General features: G+C 41.2%; 1 protein-coding gene across 1 annotated transcript in view; it reads right to left on the reverse strand.

Moving 5' to 3' along the window:
- Positions 1-16,590, reverse strand: part of LOC136435897 (leucine-rich repeat serine/threonine-protein kinase 2-like) — a 59,397-nt gene that overhangs the window by 35,045 nt on the left and 7,762 nt on the right. The window contains exons 6-22 of the mRNA XM_066429609.1: positions 15,885-16,015; positions 15,177-15,305; positions 14,598-14,678; positions 13,646-13,788; positions 12,307-12,424; positions 11,415-11,515; positions 9,697-9,816; positions 8,656-8,854; positions 8,111-8,278; positions 7,454-7,480; positions 6,672-6,695; positions 6,111-6,218; positions 5,203-5,277; positions 3,584-3,954; positions 2,927-2,941; positions 1,028-1,687; positions 574-745 (exon numbers count right to left, since the gene is read on the reverse strand). Coding sequence (XP_066285706.1) covers positions 574-745; positions 1,028-1,687; positions 2,927-2,941; positions 3,584-3,954; positions 5,203-5,277; positions 6,111-6,218; positions 6,672-6,695; positions 7,454-7,480; positions 8,111-8,278; positions 8,656-8,854; positions 9,697-9,816; positions 11,415-11,515; positions 12,307-12,424; positions 13,646-13,788; positions 14,598-14,678; positions 15,177-15,305; positions 15,885-16,015 — 2,642 coding nt within the window. The remainder of the gene's footprint in view (positions 1-573; positions 746-1,027; positions 1,688-2,926; positions 2,942-3,583; positions 3,955-5,202; positions 5,278-6,110; positions 6,219-6,671; positions 6,696-7,453; positions 7,481-8,110; positions 8,279-8,655; positions 8,855-9,696; positions 9,817-11,414; positions 11,516-12,306; positions 12,425-13,645; positions 13,789-14,597; positions 14,679-15,176; positions 15,306-15,884; positions 16,016-16,590) is intronic.

Genomic DNA, 16,590 nt, shown 5'->3' on the forward strand with positions numbered 1-16,590 from the left:
ATCACTGCGAAAAAACTAAAGAACACAGTAGAGTACTGATTCACAGACAAACCATCAAAGTGATAAACCAACCAACACTGCTATAATAATTATCTTCTTTAATAAGCTATTTCATGGTTTGAACTGCACATGAGCAGGGTTCTACATTGTGGGTAATATGTCAAAGTTGAACGCCCCTGAGTTATAAACAAAACATGTCCGGACAATAACTATTTCCTGTCAGATAACCAATCAGAACCAAGGACAGCAGTCAAACCAGCCAATCATTTTCCTGTCAGATAGCCAATCAGCACCAAGGACAGTAGTCAAACCAGCCAATCATTTTCCTGTCAGATAGCCAATCAGCACCAAGGACAGCAGTCAAACCAGCCAATCATTTTCCTGTCAGATAGCCAATCAGCACCAAGGACAGCAGTCAAACCAGCCAATCATTTTCCTGTCAGATAGCCAATCAGCACCAAGGACAGCATTCAAACCAGCCAATCGTTTTAACTGTTCAAATGCGCAAACTATGAACCAGCTTGGTTACGGACTGAGGCAACAAATACAATGTACATGACTTTTTGTACTTACCTAACTCATTGCAAGAAGCCACTAATGTCTCCAACTTGGGACATCCCAGAAAGAACTTCACGGGAAGTTCCTTCAGTTGGTTCTTGGAGATGTTCATGACCTTCAACCTCCTGAGTTGGAACGTTTCTTCGTCGTCGATCTTCGCCACCCTGTTCCCCTCCACGTTCAGGACCTATTTAGTTTAGGTTACATTTAGTTAGTAATTATTTAGTCTGTTGGATTTCCTTATTTACTTACTCATTCATTTATAATGATGACCTTTTTTCGTCTGACTTTATCTACTTTAGTTAAATTGATATAATACAGTGATTAATGTATCTCAGTAAAGGGGAAACCCAAGATAAACCTTGAAGGTTTCTGGTTTCCACTCCATGTTTTTTTGTGTGTGTTTATGTTCATTAACTGTTCATTTATGTTATATTTTACGTGCAAATAAACAATAAACAAACAAGACCTGAAGCATGGGCATGCAGACTCCAATCCAAGATGGCAGCTCCGTCAGGGAATTGTGGGAGATGTTGAACTCCTTCAGGCTAAAGCTGGTTTTGGACGGCTTCTTGGTTAGATCTGCGATCTTGTTGTGTGAAAGGTCGAGAGAGTCCAGGTGTTGGCAGGCGAGAACGTGGGCGGGAAAAGTCGTGAAGCTGTTACCACGGAGATCCAGACTCTGCAGTTTGGGCAGCGCCTGGCAGAGCCTCCACGGAAAGTCCTTCAAACTGTTCTGGCTGAGGTCAAGCTTTTCCACCGCGACCAACGAGTTTATGACGTTTGTGTCGGATTTGGTGAGGCCGTCGAGAGAGACGATGCCGTTGTTGGAAATGTCGAGGAGCCTTATCGCGGTCATGGAGAGGGATCGAACAGGCTTGTCGATGGCCGTGTAGGCCCGTTTTCTGATTGGACGGCTGTCTTCTTCTTCGTTCTTCATCAAAGACAGTTTTTTCACTTGACCAGGGCTGGACTGATCCATGTCATTCGTATGGGGGAGTGCAGCATGGGGTTGTGGAGGGACTGCTAGACTGGGTGACTTGGACTGGTCCATGCCATCTTTTTGTGGGAGGGGGGACTGTGGTTCTTCAATGGTGGAATCAGTCTCTTCGGCTTCTGTTATTGAGGCCTGTTTGAGTAACAGATACGAGTTAGTAAGAGCCACAGTTGGTCTTTTGTGGATGCCTAAAGCCCCCCTCTCACTGGACCCACGATACGCTGCATCCAAGGTTGAATTTGAGTTAGCATTGACTTTACAATGGGAATACCATGCAAAACGTTCAAGTATGATTAAAAAGACAAAAATCACACAACGCGTAAAAAGATTTGTTTTTTATCGATGAAATCCGTTTAGTGCGGTGTAAAATCACTCGGTCGCAGCGAGGTCGCCAACGTGTCGCGGGTCCAGTGAGAGGGGGCTTTTAGATTCAATATATTAGCATGATGTCACACTCACCCAGCAAAAGTACCGACTACACAGACAGAGGAATTCATGAAACTATGAAATCTCTAGTTTAACAAGCAATATATCAGATCATACAGTTCAGACCAAAAACAGAGGGGTTAGTCCAATACAAAATTAATACAGTCAAACCTGTCTATATTGGCGCCCAATGGATTTGAAGAAAATGGTCACTTTAAAGACAGGTGGCCACTATAGACAGGATTCTCAATACTTAGATCATTAGGAAAATAATCTAAAGGACTACCAAATAGTGACCATAAACGACAGGTGGTCCTTATGTAGATAGAGGGGGTCGTTAGCACATGTATGCAGGTTTGACTGTACATTCTTTCTCTATTTACGCAGAAACGTATTAGGTTAGAGCAGGCTTTAGCTAGGATCTATAGACAAGGGGTCCAAAAATGGGGTGGGTGGGTGCTGTGATGCGGGGGGTTAGGTGTGTTCTAGTCTTATCATACTTTTAGCAGAACTAAAAACTGCTGGTTCCCTCTCTGTCTCCCAATAGGCTCTATGGATTAACAATTACCTGCATGTCAATCAGTTTTCATGCTGTCCCAGTGTCTGGTAGGACTAAAAAAAGCAACAGTAACACTACAACACAGTATGTAGTTACCAGCCGAGGGAAACAGGGGGTCCTCTGTGCGTCCAGCTGAAAAAGAGGGCGTCCAATTTCCTTGTAATTCTTGTATCATGCGTCCAAATGACGCATGGACGCATGCCTAGCTAAAAGCCTGGGTTAGAGGTTATTGTAAAGAGCAGCATGCAGTTCATTAGACCAGGTGTGTTTTGAGCACCTTGAACTCTGAATGACCCCTTATTCCAACCACCTCAGAACCTAACCCTCCTCTGCTAACACCATTAACACCATCACCCTGTAGGGGCAATAAAATCAATCAACATCACCTGTCGTAACCACTCCTGTGGAAGCATTGGGACAAAAAAAAGAATTTATTCAGAACTCGTGGAAAATTTAATCAATTTGTAACTTGTGATAATCTAAGCAAATTTCATGAGAATATATTATCTAATTTTTTTCTCAGTTGCAGCACATATTTTCTTATCTTGAAGAATGCATGAAGAGCAATGCTTTTAATATAATAATGCTTTGTTTTACAATCAAACAGACAGCGAACAACTTCTCTGCCATTACAGTATTTCTGTATGAATAAATGATAACTCTCAATCGAAGGATTGCAAATATACAAATGTAGGATGACTATGACAGTGCTGTTTTCTGTGCTGCTCCTTTTTGTTCTAAAACACAATAAAGGAACTACTCAAGATTGTAGATTGAATGTCTAAAACGCCTAAAACACGATCAGGAGTAAAGTAGGGATTACAATGTAGCTTTAAACGAACGACCGCATAATAATACCCTTAGTGGGGTCGTGTGGCGTAAAGGCAGCGTGTTCGGCTCAGAATCAAGTGGTCCCGGGTTCGAATCCTGTCGTGTCACCGATCTTGTGCCCTTGGGAAAGGCACTTAACACGGCTTTCCCAACATGCCAGAATGGTCGTCATCAAGACCAGAAAAAAAAGCAGAAACAGAAATAAAACTTACCCAAGTCCTTGTTCTTCGGAGAACACTAGGAGAAGATGGTCTGATAGGACTTGAGGTGTAAGGCGTCCCCACGGGTGTCAACTGTGTGGGGCTGCCCTCCACGCTCGACCCCCTGTTGGACTGCGCAAAAGGGCTGAACCCGGGAGAGTCTGGCGTCACGAGAGACCGGTCCCTTTCCTGCGGAATCGTGGCCAGCGACTGTCCGAACTTCTGTTCCGTCATGTTACGCGGATCCCAGCGGTTGAACGGCATCTCGGACCCTGTTTTGCTGTACTTTCGCCTCAGTTTCCTTCTCGGTGGTTTGGCCGGAGTTAGTTCAAGGTCACTCTCCCCTGACATTCTTCTTGAGGAATCCCCTAACCCGGTCAGCTCTGAGGGAAACATAGGTGTGAGACCTCAATCAGCAGAAAACACAGATATGAGATGTCCTACAAACCTGTAAATTCAGAATGTACAATAACAAACTAACAAAGGTAAAAAAAATTACAAATAATCGAATGTTAATTCCATCCGAATATACTTTTGTGCCTGTAAATATATGACTGTGAGAAAGAAAAAAAAGGTTATTGGGTGACAAAAAAAATAAAGAATAAGTTACAAAAGTCTTGACAACACTGGTAAGTTAAACATAACCAACACTAGACATATACGTCAAATAGTATCAACAGTTGATACTATTTGACGTATATGTCTAGTGTTTATATTTGACGTATATGTCTAGTGTATAATGTTTAGTGTTTTTCTTTACGGTCGTAAAGAAATGTACTAAAAGTGACAGTTAGTAAATTGTTGTCAACAGGCATTACCTTTGCTTCTAGTGCCTATGGGGAAGCATTAGAGTGAAGCAAGGGACAAAAAGTTTTTATGTCAATCGTTACAAAATACAGACATGAAATTGAAAAGCTTCAGGAATGGACCACAAAGGAATGGGGAGCAACAATCAAGAAGAGACTCTGAAATCTCTTTCCTGATACTGGGCTATACCATTTTTTTAATCGTTTATACACAGTTATGTCAATTGTCATTCATTGAATTTCTCCATTTTGGGAGAATCCACCACTGCAGCCCTTGGTAATCCTGAGTAGATTTTGAGGCTAACATGCATCTATTTTAAAATAATGATCTACCTAGTAGACAAAGTTTGGTCAATCTTTATACACGAATTTGAACCACAAAAACTGGTTTCATCATGGTGAAGATTTTGCTCACAATTTCTCTATGATTGTCATCGTGCACGTCTGTAAAAAGAATGTTTGACAGCATTTGTACGGGCATCGGGCTGCCCACGGGAAGTGAAAATTCCGCGAGACGCCGGGCTCTGCAACACCATTCAGAGTTTGGGGTCGTTCGAACGCACAAGCGCGACGACAGTTTGTGAGCAAAATCCTCCATCATGAAACCAGTTTATGAAATTATGTGGTTCAAATTTGTCTTTTGCTTTGACTATTTTCCATGCAATGTATCTGTAACAGTATGATGCCATGATCAGCCTATCCCAAGCACAACCAGTGCCACCGGCACAACAAACAACACACATGCATTGCTGCAAGGATTGAATCAGAAATATACTTATGAGTAAAAAATCAAGTATGATGACTGTAGAGATGTTTGGAAGGTACCAGAGAAGACAGAGAGGATTGGATAGAGCATTCGGTTCCACCATTTGTCAGAACGGTTGGCGTCATTTCTGTCATCTGGAAAAGAACAGGCAGAAAGGAAAGAAGGAGAAATATAAACATTTGAGAATTTATTCCATCTTTAATCGTTTAATAATAGTAAGAAAATGGATAAATAAATCGGAACGGTACACTACAATCTTATTTTTTTCTAGGAGCAATGTTCAATTTTGAAATGCTTGAGGTCACCGTGGTTTTATTTTCGCAATACTAAAGGTGACCTTTCCACTGCAAATTCATGACATCGCAAATATGCTTTTCCAATGTATCATTACTGCATGATAGATTGTTTCAACCGCAAACTTAAAACACTGTAAAAACCTCCTATCCCCACTCTACCACAAAATTAAGTCACCGCTAAACTAAATAAATTTACAGAACACGCTTGATAGTACATTCAATCCATGTACATGTAACTCTTACAAGAATGGAGCCACTATTGGACTTATGAATTAAATGCAGAGAGAAATCCAAAATGTATCTAATTTAGAAAACTTGCAATTTTCAGAATTCAGGTTTCTAACAACATGAATCACACATTGTAGGCTTAGTGAGATAAAGAAGGGTCCACCTCTGAGGTGTCGCCAAAAAAGTACTTCAAGCCCTGTATGAGGCACGTGTACATCATTCAGAGATGCAAAGAGAGCACACTGCATGTTGCATTTACAAGATTGACAAATACATTTCCCTAGGAAAGGGTCCCCTGGGAGTACTTTTTGAGACGGGGGGGGGGGGAGTCAGGAGGGCTATAGCTGTGTCCTGAGGCTAAGGTTAGGCCCCATATCATTGATCAAAAAGTGACACATAAGATAGAGGGAAAAATGCTAAAAGCTGGTCTTTTGCTGACTTACCCAGCAAGCTATCTTGTGAAGGTGACCTTGGCACCGTGGCAGCAAGACTCTTTCTCCTGATGTCCTTTACCTCGTACCCGTCAAAGGAACTGTCACTGGTTATGCTCGCTGAAAAAAACAACAACATCACATTCACAAACATGGCTGTCTAAGGTAATGACTAAAGAAACAACATTACTTTGTGAGTTCAGGGACAATGTACATGAAATTACAGAATAGAAAACGTATACATTTTCAAACAAAGTTAGAGCATATTGCGTACACAAAGCAAAACGCAAAATGATGCATGATTGCAAGGTAGTACAACAAGCATGAGCGAAAAGTACCTCTAAAACTGCTTCGTTGAAGACCTGTTTATGTGCAAAGCAAATGTGTATTGTACATGTACATGATAGCAAGTTAGCAGGACAAGCAGCAAGCAACATTTTACAACACAACACTACTTCAAAGCAACATAATTACTGAAACAGTAATTAGTGTATCAGTTACAGTAACTGTAAGTGAACGCTAAGCAAGCACAAATGAAAAGAGCACACAGAAACAAAGGATAAAGACATCTACCTTTAGCCTCCTCGTTAGATGAAACTGAAAATGTTAGTTAAGAGTGTAAGAAACAGCCTCCAGTTCAATTATGGATTTCCAGATTAATTTAGGACTATCTCCCTCATTTCAGCAATCTTAAACCCAAATGGCCTAATATCAAATCTGGTAGGTAAAATTTGAGTTAGAAATATGTAGCAGCTACTGATGACCTCCTGGGTATTAGCCCAGTTCTGCAGAATTCTGCAGAATTCTGGAAAATTGAGCCAGATTTCTGCAGAATTCTATTCTGCATGGGGCAGAATTCTGTAGAGTTCTGGGTACTGGAGCAAGAAGTCTGCAGAATCATACCTTCCAACACTTAAACCTTCCAAATTGGTATTTTCTTCCTTCAACTCAAAATTGATATTTTCTTCCTTCAACTCAGTGTTTTCTTTCTGCGCATCATCTCCCACTTCCTGCATGTAGATAAATTCTTCAGGCTCAATTTCTCTGAATTCTGAAGATTTCTGCAGAATTCTGAAGAATTGGGTTAAAACCAGGGGGTCATCAGTGGCTGCTACATATTTCTAACTCAAATTTTACCAACCAGATGTGATATTGATCCAGTTGAGTTGAAATTACTGAAATGTGGGAGATAGTCCTACATTTGTAAATCAAACTAGAAATCCATATAATTAAACTGGAGGCTGTTAAGAGAAAGTTATAATAAACGGTTTCAAAAAAGTTGTCTTAGATTTCTAGAAAAGAGCGGAAATTCTCAGAAAGGTTTGCAGAATGGAAAGTTGTGCAGTACCCTTTACCTTGGTTAGTATCGTCTGGTCTGGCAACTGAAGGAGAAAAAGTAGAGCAAGAAAATGAGCAAAGTGCTTTTAGCTTATAGGATGCCGGAGCACATGGATACACTGAAACTTGACATGTTGATGCCAATTCTGCATTTTACACTTTCATAACATAATGAAAAACACTATGTTTTGTCAAATCTACCATCACCGTGGTGTTTCCTTTGAGTAAATGGCAAAAGTTGACGGTGGCAACACGTAAATGAAATTGTTATAATCATTGCACAGGAAAATACAAAAAAGTCTAATAAATATGTAAATACATCTAAAATTTGAAAACATCTTTTTTAATTACATCATTCTTCTAATCTAAAATGTGGGTTTTAGGATGGCATCTGATATGTACTACATGTGTTCACTAACGAAACACTCTACGACTTTATCTATATCTAAACATATCATTTTTCCTCTATTGATAAATCATTGCTAATCTTGTGGTTGATGCAAAACATTTAGAAAATCTTATCTAATTTTGAAACAGCATCATTGTCTTCCAAACAGATGCAATTTTGATTATAAGGAAACCAGTACCATGGCAGTCGGCATCAATCCTGCACAAAAGCAGCATTAATAGATCAAGCCTTTGGCAAGGGCTGAGTCGTCACTAACACCACCTACCTGAACGAGAGAATGGGTATCTCCTGTCCATAGAGTCATCTAGCGGAAAGGACATTTTAGCGAGGGACGGGTCGCTGCCTCCGAAGTGGTCCCTGGTCAGCGGGAGCGGGCGTGTCTCACGTCGGTTACGGATCTGTTTAACCATGGCTGCCATGGCAACACCCGTACCTGGAACATTAATATTGAAACAGAGACGTTTTTGGTTGATGTTGTTATTTGGTAATGAAAGCCATTCCATGTTAGTTACAAGAATGTGTAATTGTTGTGCGATAAAGTTCTTCGGTATCTTCTGATAAAATCATTATAATCCCTACCATACATGTTGTTGCTGATTTTCTAATCCCTACCATACATGTTGTTGCCGATTTTATAATCCCTACCGTACATGTCGTTGCTGATTTTCTAATCCCTACCATAATATGACTGTGGGGATCTGAGTAGCTTGACATGGTAGACAATGGCCAGCTAGACTGGCCAGCTAGACAGCCCATCCTTTTCCGTAAACCCTCTATGATACATGTTGCTGCTGATTTTCTAATCCTCACCATACATGTTGTCAGTGATTTTCCTGTCCATGAGCATGGGATGTAACCACTCTGCCCTCAGCCCGCCCAGACTGAGTCCGCTCCACGACACCACGCCGGCCTCAAGGTCGTGACCCATGTGCTTCAGCAGCAGGCCGATGATGCTGTGGTGTTCCTTCTTCAGACTCAACTGCAGAGCGGGTTGTAGGTCACTTATACCCTTAAGGAGGAGGATAAAGTTAATAACTCATGTAAACAATTTCCATACCTTTAGGCTCCTACAGAGTTAAAGTTAATCATTAGTCACATAGGACAACTACCGTTGGATACTGTGAATGTAAAAAATTTTTGCAGTGGCTTGATATTTGCAATTTTCGCCCCCCCCCCCCCCCCCCCGAGCGCACTTAAAACCGCAGTGAAAATTCTTGTTCTGTCTTCTGCCTGCCTACCCCCTTGTTTCAACCGCAAACTAAAAACCACCATATACCTCCATTTTCTCTCTATACATAAAATTAAATCCCCACGAACTTAAATGCATTTACCATACTTTTCTGTGTCTATCATTCTCATTGTAGACTGCATCCTTGTCCTGAGTAACACTATCGTGAAATAAAATAGACGAAGGGGAGTCGCGTGGCGTAACGGCAGTGTGTTTGACTCAGAACCAAGAGGTCCCGAGTTCGAATCTCCCTGACGCCATCGATGTTGTGCCCTTGGGAAAGGCACTTTACAGGACTTTCTTCATTTTCTTCAGGTGTATAAAAATTAAAATGGGTATGTTGTTATCTGTACGTGGCACTGTTGATATAAGTTATAAAAACTTGAGTGCAGTGCCACGTCGTCCTTGTCTGTCAAAAACCGAAGTAAAAAAAATGCAGGTCTAAGGTATTCAATGTAATAACCAAGCAGACATTACTTGCCTGCAAAGACAGTGTACTATTCTAATCAATGTACCAGTTGAGTAACACAGAGACAGTGCGTGAGGTTACTTATTTCCTACAGATACAACAAGAGCAAAAGATAATATTACATGACCTAAATCAAGAAATTAAGTACAAGTACCTGTTTGAGAAGAAAGTGGACCAGGTGTTCGTCGCCCCTCTCACAGGCCAGACAGAGTGGTGTGTTGTGCCCCTCCCCAGTATTGACATCAGCACCCAGCTGAATCAGACACTCCACACCCTGATCATGGGATATAGAACAGTCTTAATCCTACATGACTTGTATAGTATAATTATCTTTAGACATTTGTAGTCTTCTAGATCTATTCTCTGCCTGACTTCACAAACAGAATCACCCCCAGCCCCCCATCAAACTCCTTTCCCCCTGAAAGTGCCGAGGTGATCTTAATACTGGGTGGGATTTGGACAATGCCATTTGGTAGAAAGTTGACCAAGAATGTGTACCAGAGTACTGCTTATGTGAAACTGTGCAGTACTGTCTTGCAGGGTACTTTCGACACGATTTTTGTGTCCACTACGTGCACCCAATATAGGGTAGATGTTGAGCGGCACCAAGAAAATGCAGACAAGAAAATTGTGCCACACATTTGCACATGATCAACTTTCGATCAAATGTCATTGTTCAAATTGCACCTAGTATTGAGAACACCTTGGCATTGGGCCATGATTTCCAGGTACAAGAAGACAGTCGTCCTTATACCTGGAAATAAGGGCACGGTGCCTGGAGTTTAATGAGGAACTGCAGAGTCACCAGAACATATAACAGATATTTTACAATCAGAAATGTTCATCTGCTACACAGCTACATACAGTAACAGTGTACATATAAGTGAAAGGTAAAACTGAAATGGTAATCGTAAAAGAAAACAAACGATATTACAGATGATAGACAACGTGTCACAAAAATAAAAGCAGTCAGCAAATTAAAGATTCTTGAAAAACACTAAAAAATTCACTTAAATCTATTCATTTCTTTCACAAAATGGAAAAGAACATAAAAGAACTTACAACAAAGGAGTCACTTTCTCGCTTTTAATAGAAATGTAAAAATGTTAATTGATCAAACAGGAAAAAAAAAGTTTGAATTGTAGCAGAACACCAGAGAACTGATTTATCAATAATAAGCATATTTCATAACCTAGAAAATGCTACAAACCATATTGATATCACTGCATACTATGATCTCTTAATCACAACTGAGAACTTAGCAGATAAAAACAAACTGTATCGAAGCAAAGTGAATGATGATGTATTGTAATTGATAGATAGAGTGTAAGGTGGTACAAAAAGGTGGTGCAAACAGCCAATCAAATTGGTGTGTGGACGTTTTCCAAACAGCCACCACTTATGAAGCTTATCCTCCTCCAGCTGCGGGTCGAATCGCTCCGCAACAAAGCGTCCCAGCATCGACCCTGCTCTTCTGGCCCAAGGTTTTAACTATTGGTGACGTTACTGACAGTTGCTCATAAATGATTAATGAGCTAGCCTTATTTGGCACAGACAGCCATTATTTTGTTGCGAACCCAAGTAGCAATGTAAGACGTAACCTGATTGGCTGATGGCTTCCCAGCAGCCTTTGAAGATTTCCACCAGACAAGCTTGTAGTAATCCTCTGATTGGCTGAAAGCAGTTTAGTGGTGACGTCACCAATAGTCAAAACCTTGGGTCAGAAGAGCAGGGTCGATGCTTGGAGGCTTTGTTGCCGAGCAATTCGACCCTCCCTGGAGGAGGGTGATGAAGCTATCTGCCTCAACAGTTGAACTATTTACTATTTGAGCATTCTAATAGGCAAATAGACAAATCAGCAGAGTCACATACCCTGATGGAACCTTTACTACAGGCAGACAACAGCATCTGTGGTTTCAGGTCAAGTTCACAGCTCAGGACGTACAGACACTCACTGGCAACATCCAGGAGACCTACAAACAAACAAACAAATAAACAAACAACAAATTTGTCAGACTGCTCACTTTTGTTTGGTAGGAAATGAGTGAGTGACTAAGGATACCGGTATGTGTAATTTGGAATCTTTTTCAACCTGTTCATCACAATTAGCAGGTCAACCAATGATAGCATGGTAATTAGCAGTTCAACCAATGAGAGAAAGGCTACAAAATTTGGAATCTTTTGCAACCTGTTGATCACAATTAGCAGGTCAGCCGATGATAGCATGGTAATTAGTGGTTCAACCAATGAGAGAAAGGCTACAAAATTTGCATTTTCAAATTCTATTTTGCATGTCTTCATTTTTACTGAGGTGGGCAAGGCTATGGGATCAGTCTATTCTACACTATAGTCTAGACAGAAAAAAGATAAAAGAGGAAAATACATGTGACTTTCAAATCAAACTGTTCCCTTTGAAATTGGTCTCATTATTCCAATTGACTGATTCAACATCTCTGAAAATATCTGTCACCACGAAATGCAAAAAAAGCACTAACGCAGAAGTAAAAACATTTGGAGGATCTGTACCCACCCTCTCTCATTGGTTAAACTGCTAATTATGATTGACAGCCTAGATCAGTCTATTGGCTGTATCATGTGCCCGGCAGGAAGAAGGAAAATAGGGAAACAAACTGTTCAGCGTGACCTTGCTGAGATGGGTGCAACGGGTGGTAGCAGACAGAGCAAGGTGGAAAACAATGACGGTCTACAGTGAAAGAACTGAAAAGCGGCGAAGATACATGTTGTAATGATGATGATGTATTACCTTGATTGTAAGAGTAGCACTCGAGGATGTGGAAGAGACACTCCTGAGCATCGTTGTTTACCAGCACCTGACTCATCTCTGTACTCATCTCAGCCAACAACTGGACAGTAACACAGCCCTGAAACAACACAAAAGTTGAAAGTTAAAATCCTCCCACACCATAAGGTGTATAGGGCGGTGCCCATCTCCGTTTCATAGCCCAGGGCCGCGCTATGGTGCAATCACTGCAGCAGGGGGCTAGTCCACTGGCAGTGGAGTGTGTTTAACTTCCATACTGTTTAAGAAGTATGTGCCATTTTTATAAAGTCTTTGGTATGACTTAATACGCCTCTTGTCCAGAGGTGTCCTACCCGGGGCTTGAACCTGGGCCTTCCGGTCCAAGTAATTTGAACCAGATGTGGCAAGTACCAGAAGCGCAGACCACTATACCACAGGGACAGGTGGCATTAAATGGCTGGGTTATGACTTGGTGGCTATGCTAGCGGACACGAGATTGAGAGGTCATAGGTTCCTATCCTGGCTCAACGTTGAGCCATTGGGAATGGCACAACTTTTTTCACTCCATCCAGGTGTAAAAATGGGTACCTTCAGTTTGGGAGGTAAAAGGCAGTGGAAGGAGAGGTATCATCAACTTAATAAAAGATTCAACTTTCTATGGTGATGGCTTCTTTCACTACAATTTAAATGTTTTTCTTGGTAAAGTTTGGAGTCAGTTTTACATTCAGCTCATTTATACTCAGTTATACCAGCCATACAGATACATATGATGGTGTGTTAGGCTGAAGGGTAGTTATACCGATCATAGAGATCCATACGCTGGTGTGTTAGGCAGTTATCGGTTATGGTCTCATTCAGTTTTTTCGCCCCATAGGCTTACATGTTATAATACGTGTTTTACATGGGCGCGTTCGTATGAAGCTATAGGAAATGCACTAAGGTCATTCAGTCATGTTGAGCACATTTACCCTAGATCATGTTAAAAAATTGCCAACTACCAGTAGACATGCAAGTCCACAAACAGCACTTAGCTACACCCCCCAAAAAGGCACTTTCCAGCTGTAAGCGCGCAACCTCATCACCCAACATGCAGGGCTGTGCACGTCCAACCTCGCGCGCGGCCGCCGAACTTTACCTGCTAATTTCTTCAGTTACAAACAAGCTTTCATCAGTTTGACGCTTGAGATCAGCGGGGCTGGCTAAAAGGGAATTTCCCACCGATATAAACACACATTCATGCAGCCGTTCATTTTTTAGGGTACGGGCTCTTTTAGAGTATACACATGGAGTAACATATGACTGAGACCTGATTATACAGATACAGAAAGTATAAAACTCCTACCTCCTCCTGTACCCTTGTGATGTCCTTGAACCTGCTCATGGCCTCCACCACCAGTTTGGCGACCTCGTCACAGACCTGCGGACTGCTGAACCTCTCCTCCTCAACCAACACCTGCAGCATGATCAGTCCCTTGTACTGGATGGCTGGGAGGGGGAGGGGGGCAGAAAAGTACATTTTTATGGTGTGTTTACTTGATGGCTGGGAGGGGGAGGGGGGCAGGAAAAAAGGAGTACAATTGAAACGCACGAGGCGAGTAGTACAGTCTCCTGGCTCCCGGGAATCGACCCTTGGCCAGCGGTCAGTAAGTGGTGCTTGAACCACACTGTTCAATTACATGTATGGTCTGCTTACTTGAAAGGTAACCAAAGCAATATTAGTGCCAAAAAAATGGAAATAAAAAAATGATGAAATCTTTCTGGTAGTGACATTTACTAACACTACTCAGCACATTTGCGTAGTAACTTCATACATTGAACATTTTAAAAACGCAAAAAACGTGCCGAATGATGATCCCCTTAGTTTCGCGAGCCTACAAAACCCCCGGTGACGATTTTCAGTGAGTTCTCACATTACAACGACAGTGTATTTTTGCCTCATGGACATTGCTATACATTGCGATAGTGTTGTTTGAACTTATCATGATTGTATAGAAATGACTACATAAATAGACTTTCAAAATTCAAAATTTTCAGGCCCTACTATTGCTTGGTTCAATTTAGCTTACAATGTCAATAAGAAAGATCAATAGAGATAAAGTCCCATGACTCTCTTCACATTATTGCAGGAGGCTGAGATTAAAATATCACTGTACTTAACATGTATTGTATAACAAAAGACATGCATCTATGTAGTGTAGGTCACGTGGATATTTTCATCTTCTAGCTCTGAACTCTTTAATAGGTGTGGAGTGATAATGATGCTGGTTGAATGCAAAGAAGTGATTTTTATTTACAGTCATCCTCTGGGTTTTTCTCCATGGCATGGATGGTGGTGTGAAGTGCTCCAGCTTCATTCAACATGGCAGGAACACCAGCTATGGTGGGAAGACAAAGGTATAGATCTGAAGCATTTGAAGTAGATACCATGTAAATGCAAATGTATCATCATCATCCATATTGTAGATACATGATTGTTCAAGGGGCAGCAAAACGTTTGCTATTTTTCTGTTACCGTAACAGTACAAATATTCAATCTCCTACGTTATATCTTACATAGTACAATCTAGATTAAGGAAAAATGTGTATTATACAAAACTGTAAATGCAGAAATGTTCCCGGTGGTTTTATTGTTCACGGTTTTTGCGGCGACCATTTCACCGCGAACTCAAAACCACCGCGAAGATTTTTGTCCAATACTGTAGACTATAGCGCTGCCGCAAACTTAAAACTTAAATGTATTTACAGTATTTGTGGGATTAACAAAAAACAAATGAGCTTTTCCAGAAATAAATAATTCGAAAACAAAATGGTGGCCATATGCTTAGGTGTGAGACTCAGTATCTGAATGATATCAAGTAGCAGGGGTGACTTACCAGCCAATGAGAGAACACCGAGTGCCTCCAACCCCAGGTCCTGAATATCCCTGGATAACAGGAACTTGTTCATGGAGTCCAGAACGACGGTGTGAACCTTCTCAATTATACACTGGTGTCGTACTATGGCTGGAAGTTAGAATAGAGGTAAAGAAATAATCAACAAACCTGCAAATATCACTCTAATTTCATAGGCTTTCTACATCAGATTTCTGATTTTATTTCCTTATCTGAACCCTTTTCTTCAATAAGAAACAAATTTAAAAGCCTTTTCCTTTGATTACAGTGTACCATGGTATTTTTTCTGCATAGGGCTAGTTGAAGGGAACTGTAAGTTATTCTAATTTTTTTCTGTCAATTTTTTCAACCCTCAAATTAGCCTAATATATACTAATAATTAGACAGATCCAAGTGGCCCATCATTTGTTAATACCAATCTAATCAGCCTTTAATAAACTTGAATGGTTAAAGCCATACACAAGACCAGAGGAGAGTGTTCTGGTTCGGCTGATGATATTGTTCAGAATCCAAGAACGTAATTGTATTGGCAACTTGACCTTGAACCTGGACTAGGCAGCAGGTAGATGTGGTTTGTTAGAGGATAACACTCTCTTCTGGTCTTGTCTATGCCTTTAAAGACAACAATAGCATACCAGCCCCTCTATGTGGGGGCAAAAAGACTGTGTTTTGATGTTGTTTCATCCTTACCGACATCAGACATGGTTGATATGACACCAATGGCTTCCTCCTGCACCCCGACATTGTCACGGAAACGCTTCAGGGCCGACACCACCAGACTGAGGGCACTGACCTCCGCTAACTTCTGTTTGTGTTCGTCACTGTGGAGACAAAAAAATCAAGTCAAGCACTCCTGACAAAACTATTGTCTGTGAAGTTACTGTAAAATGCATTTAAGTTCGCATGGTTTTTATTTCGTACCAAGGCGAAAATGGTGGTTTTAAGTTTGCGGCAGCGCTATAGTCACATACGGCTACAGTATCGGACACAAATGACATGGCTGAGATGACGTCACGTTATATAGATGAGACACGTGACTCGGTGACCAGTGGATCATAAGTTGCAGAAAGTCTGTGGCGCCCCCCGTCTCTAGGGATGGGACTTTCTGCAACTTATGAGCCACTGCTCACCGAGTCACATGTCTCATCTGCATAACGTGACGTCATCTCAGCAGTGGATTGTTCATTCCTTGCCAAAGACTGGTGTTGTACAGTCGAAAATATGGTAAGTCCAATTTTTTGTGTTGGCAATTACAGTTAAAAAACTTGTTTCATACTCATGATACTGACTTCTACCAACACAGATGAACTTTCAAGCTAAGACATGGAGTCTTTGTGTTACATTTTGCTAATTTCTCTTAATTGTGACTACATTAGATCGTATGCATCTGTCCTAA

This window comes from Branchiostoma lanceolatum, chromosome 5 (assembly GCF_035083965.1).
Source record: "Branchiostoma lanceolatum isolate klBraLanc5 chromosome 5, klBraLanc5.hap2, whole genome shotgun sequence".
NCBI lineage: Eukaryota > Metazoa > Chordata > Leptocardii > Amphioxiformes > Branchiostomatidae > Branchiostoma > Branchiostoma lanceolatum.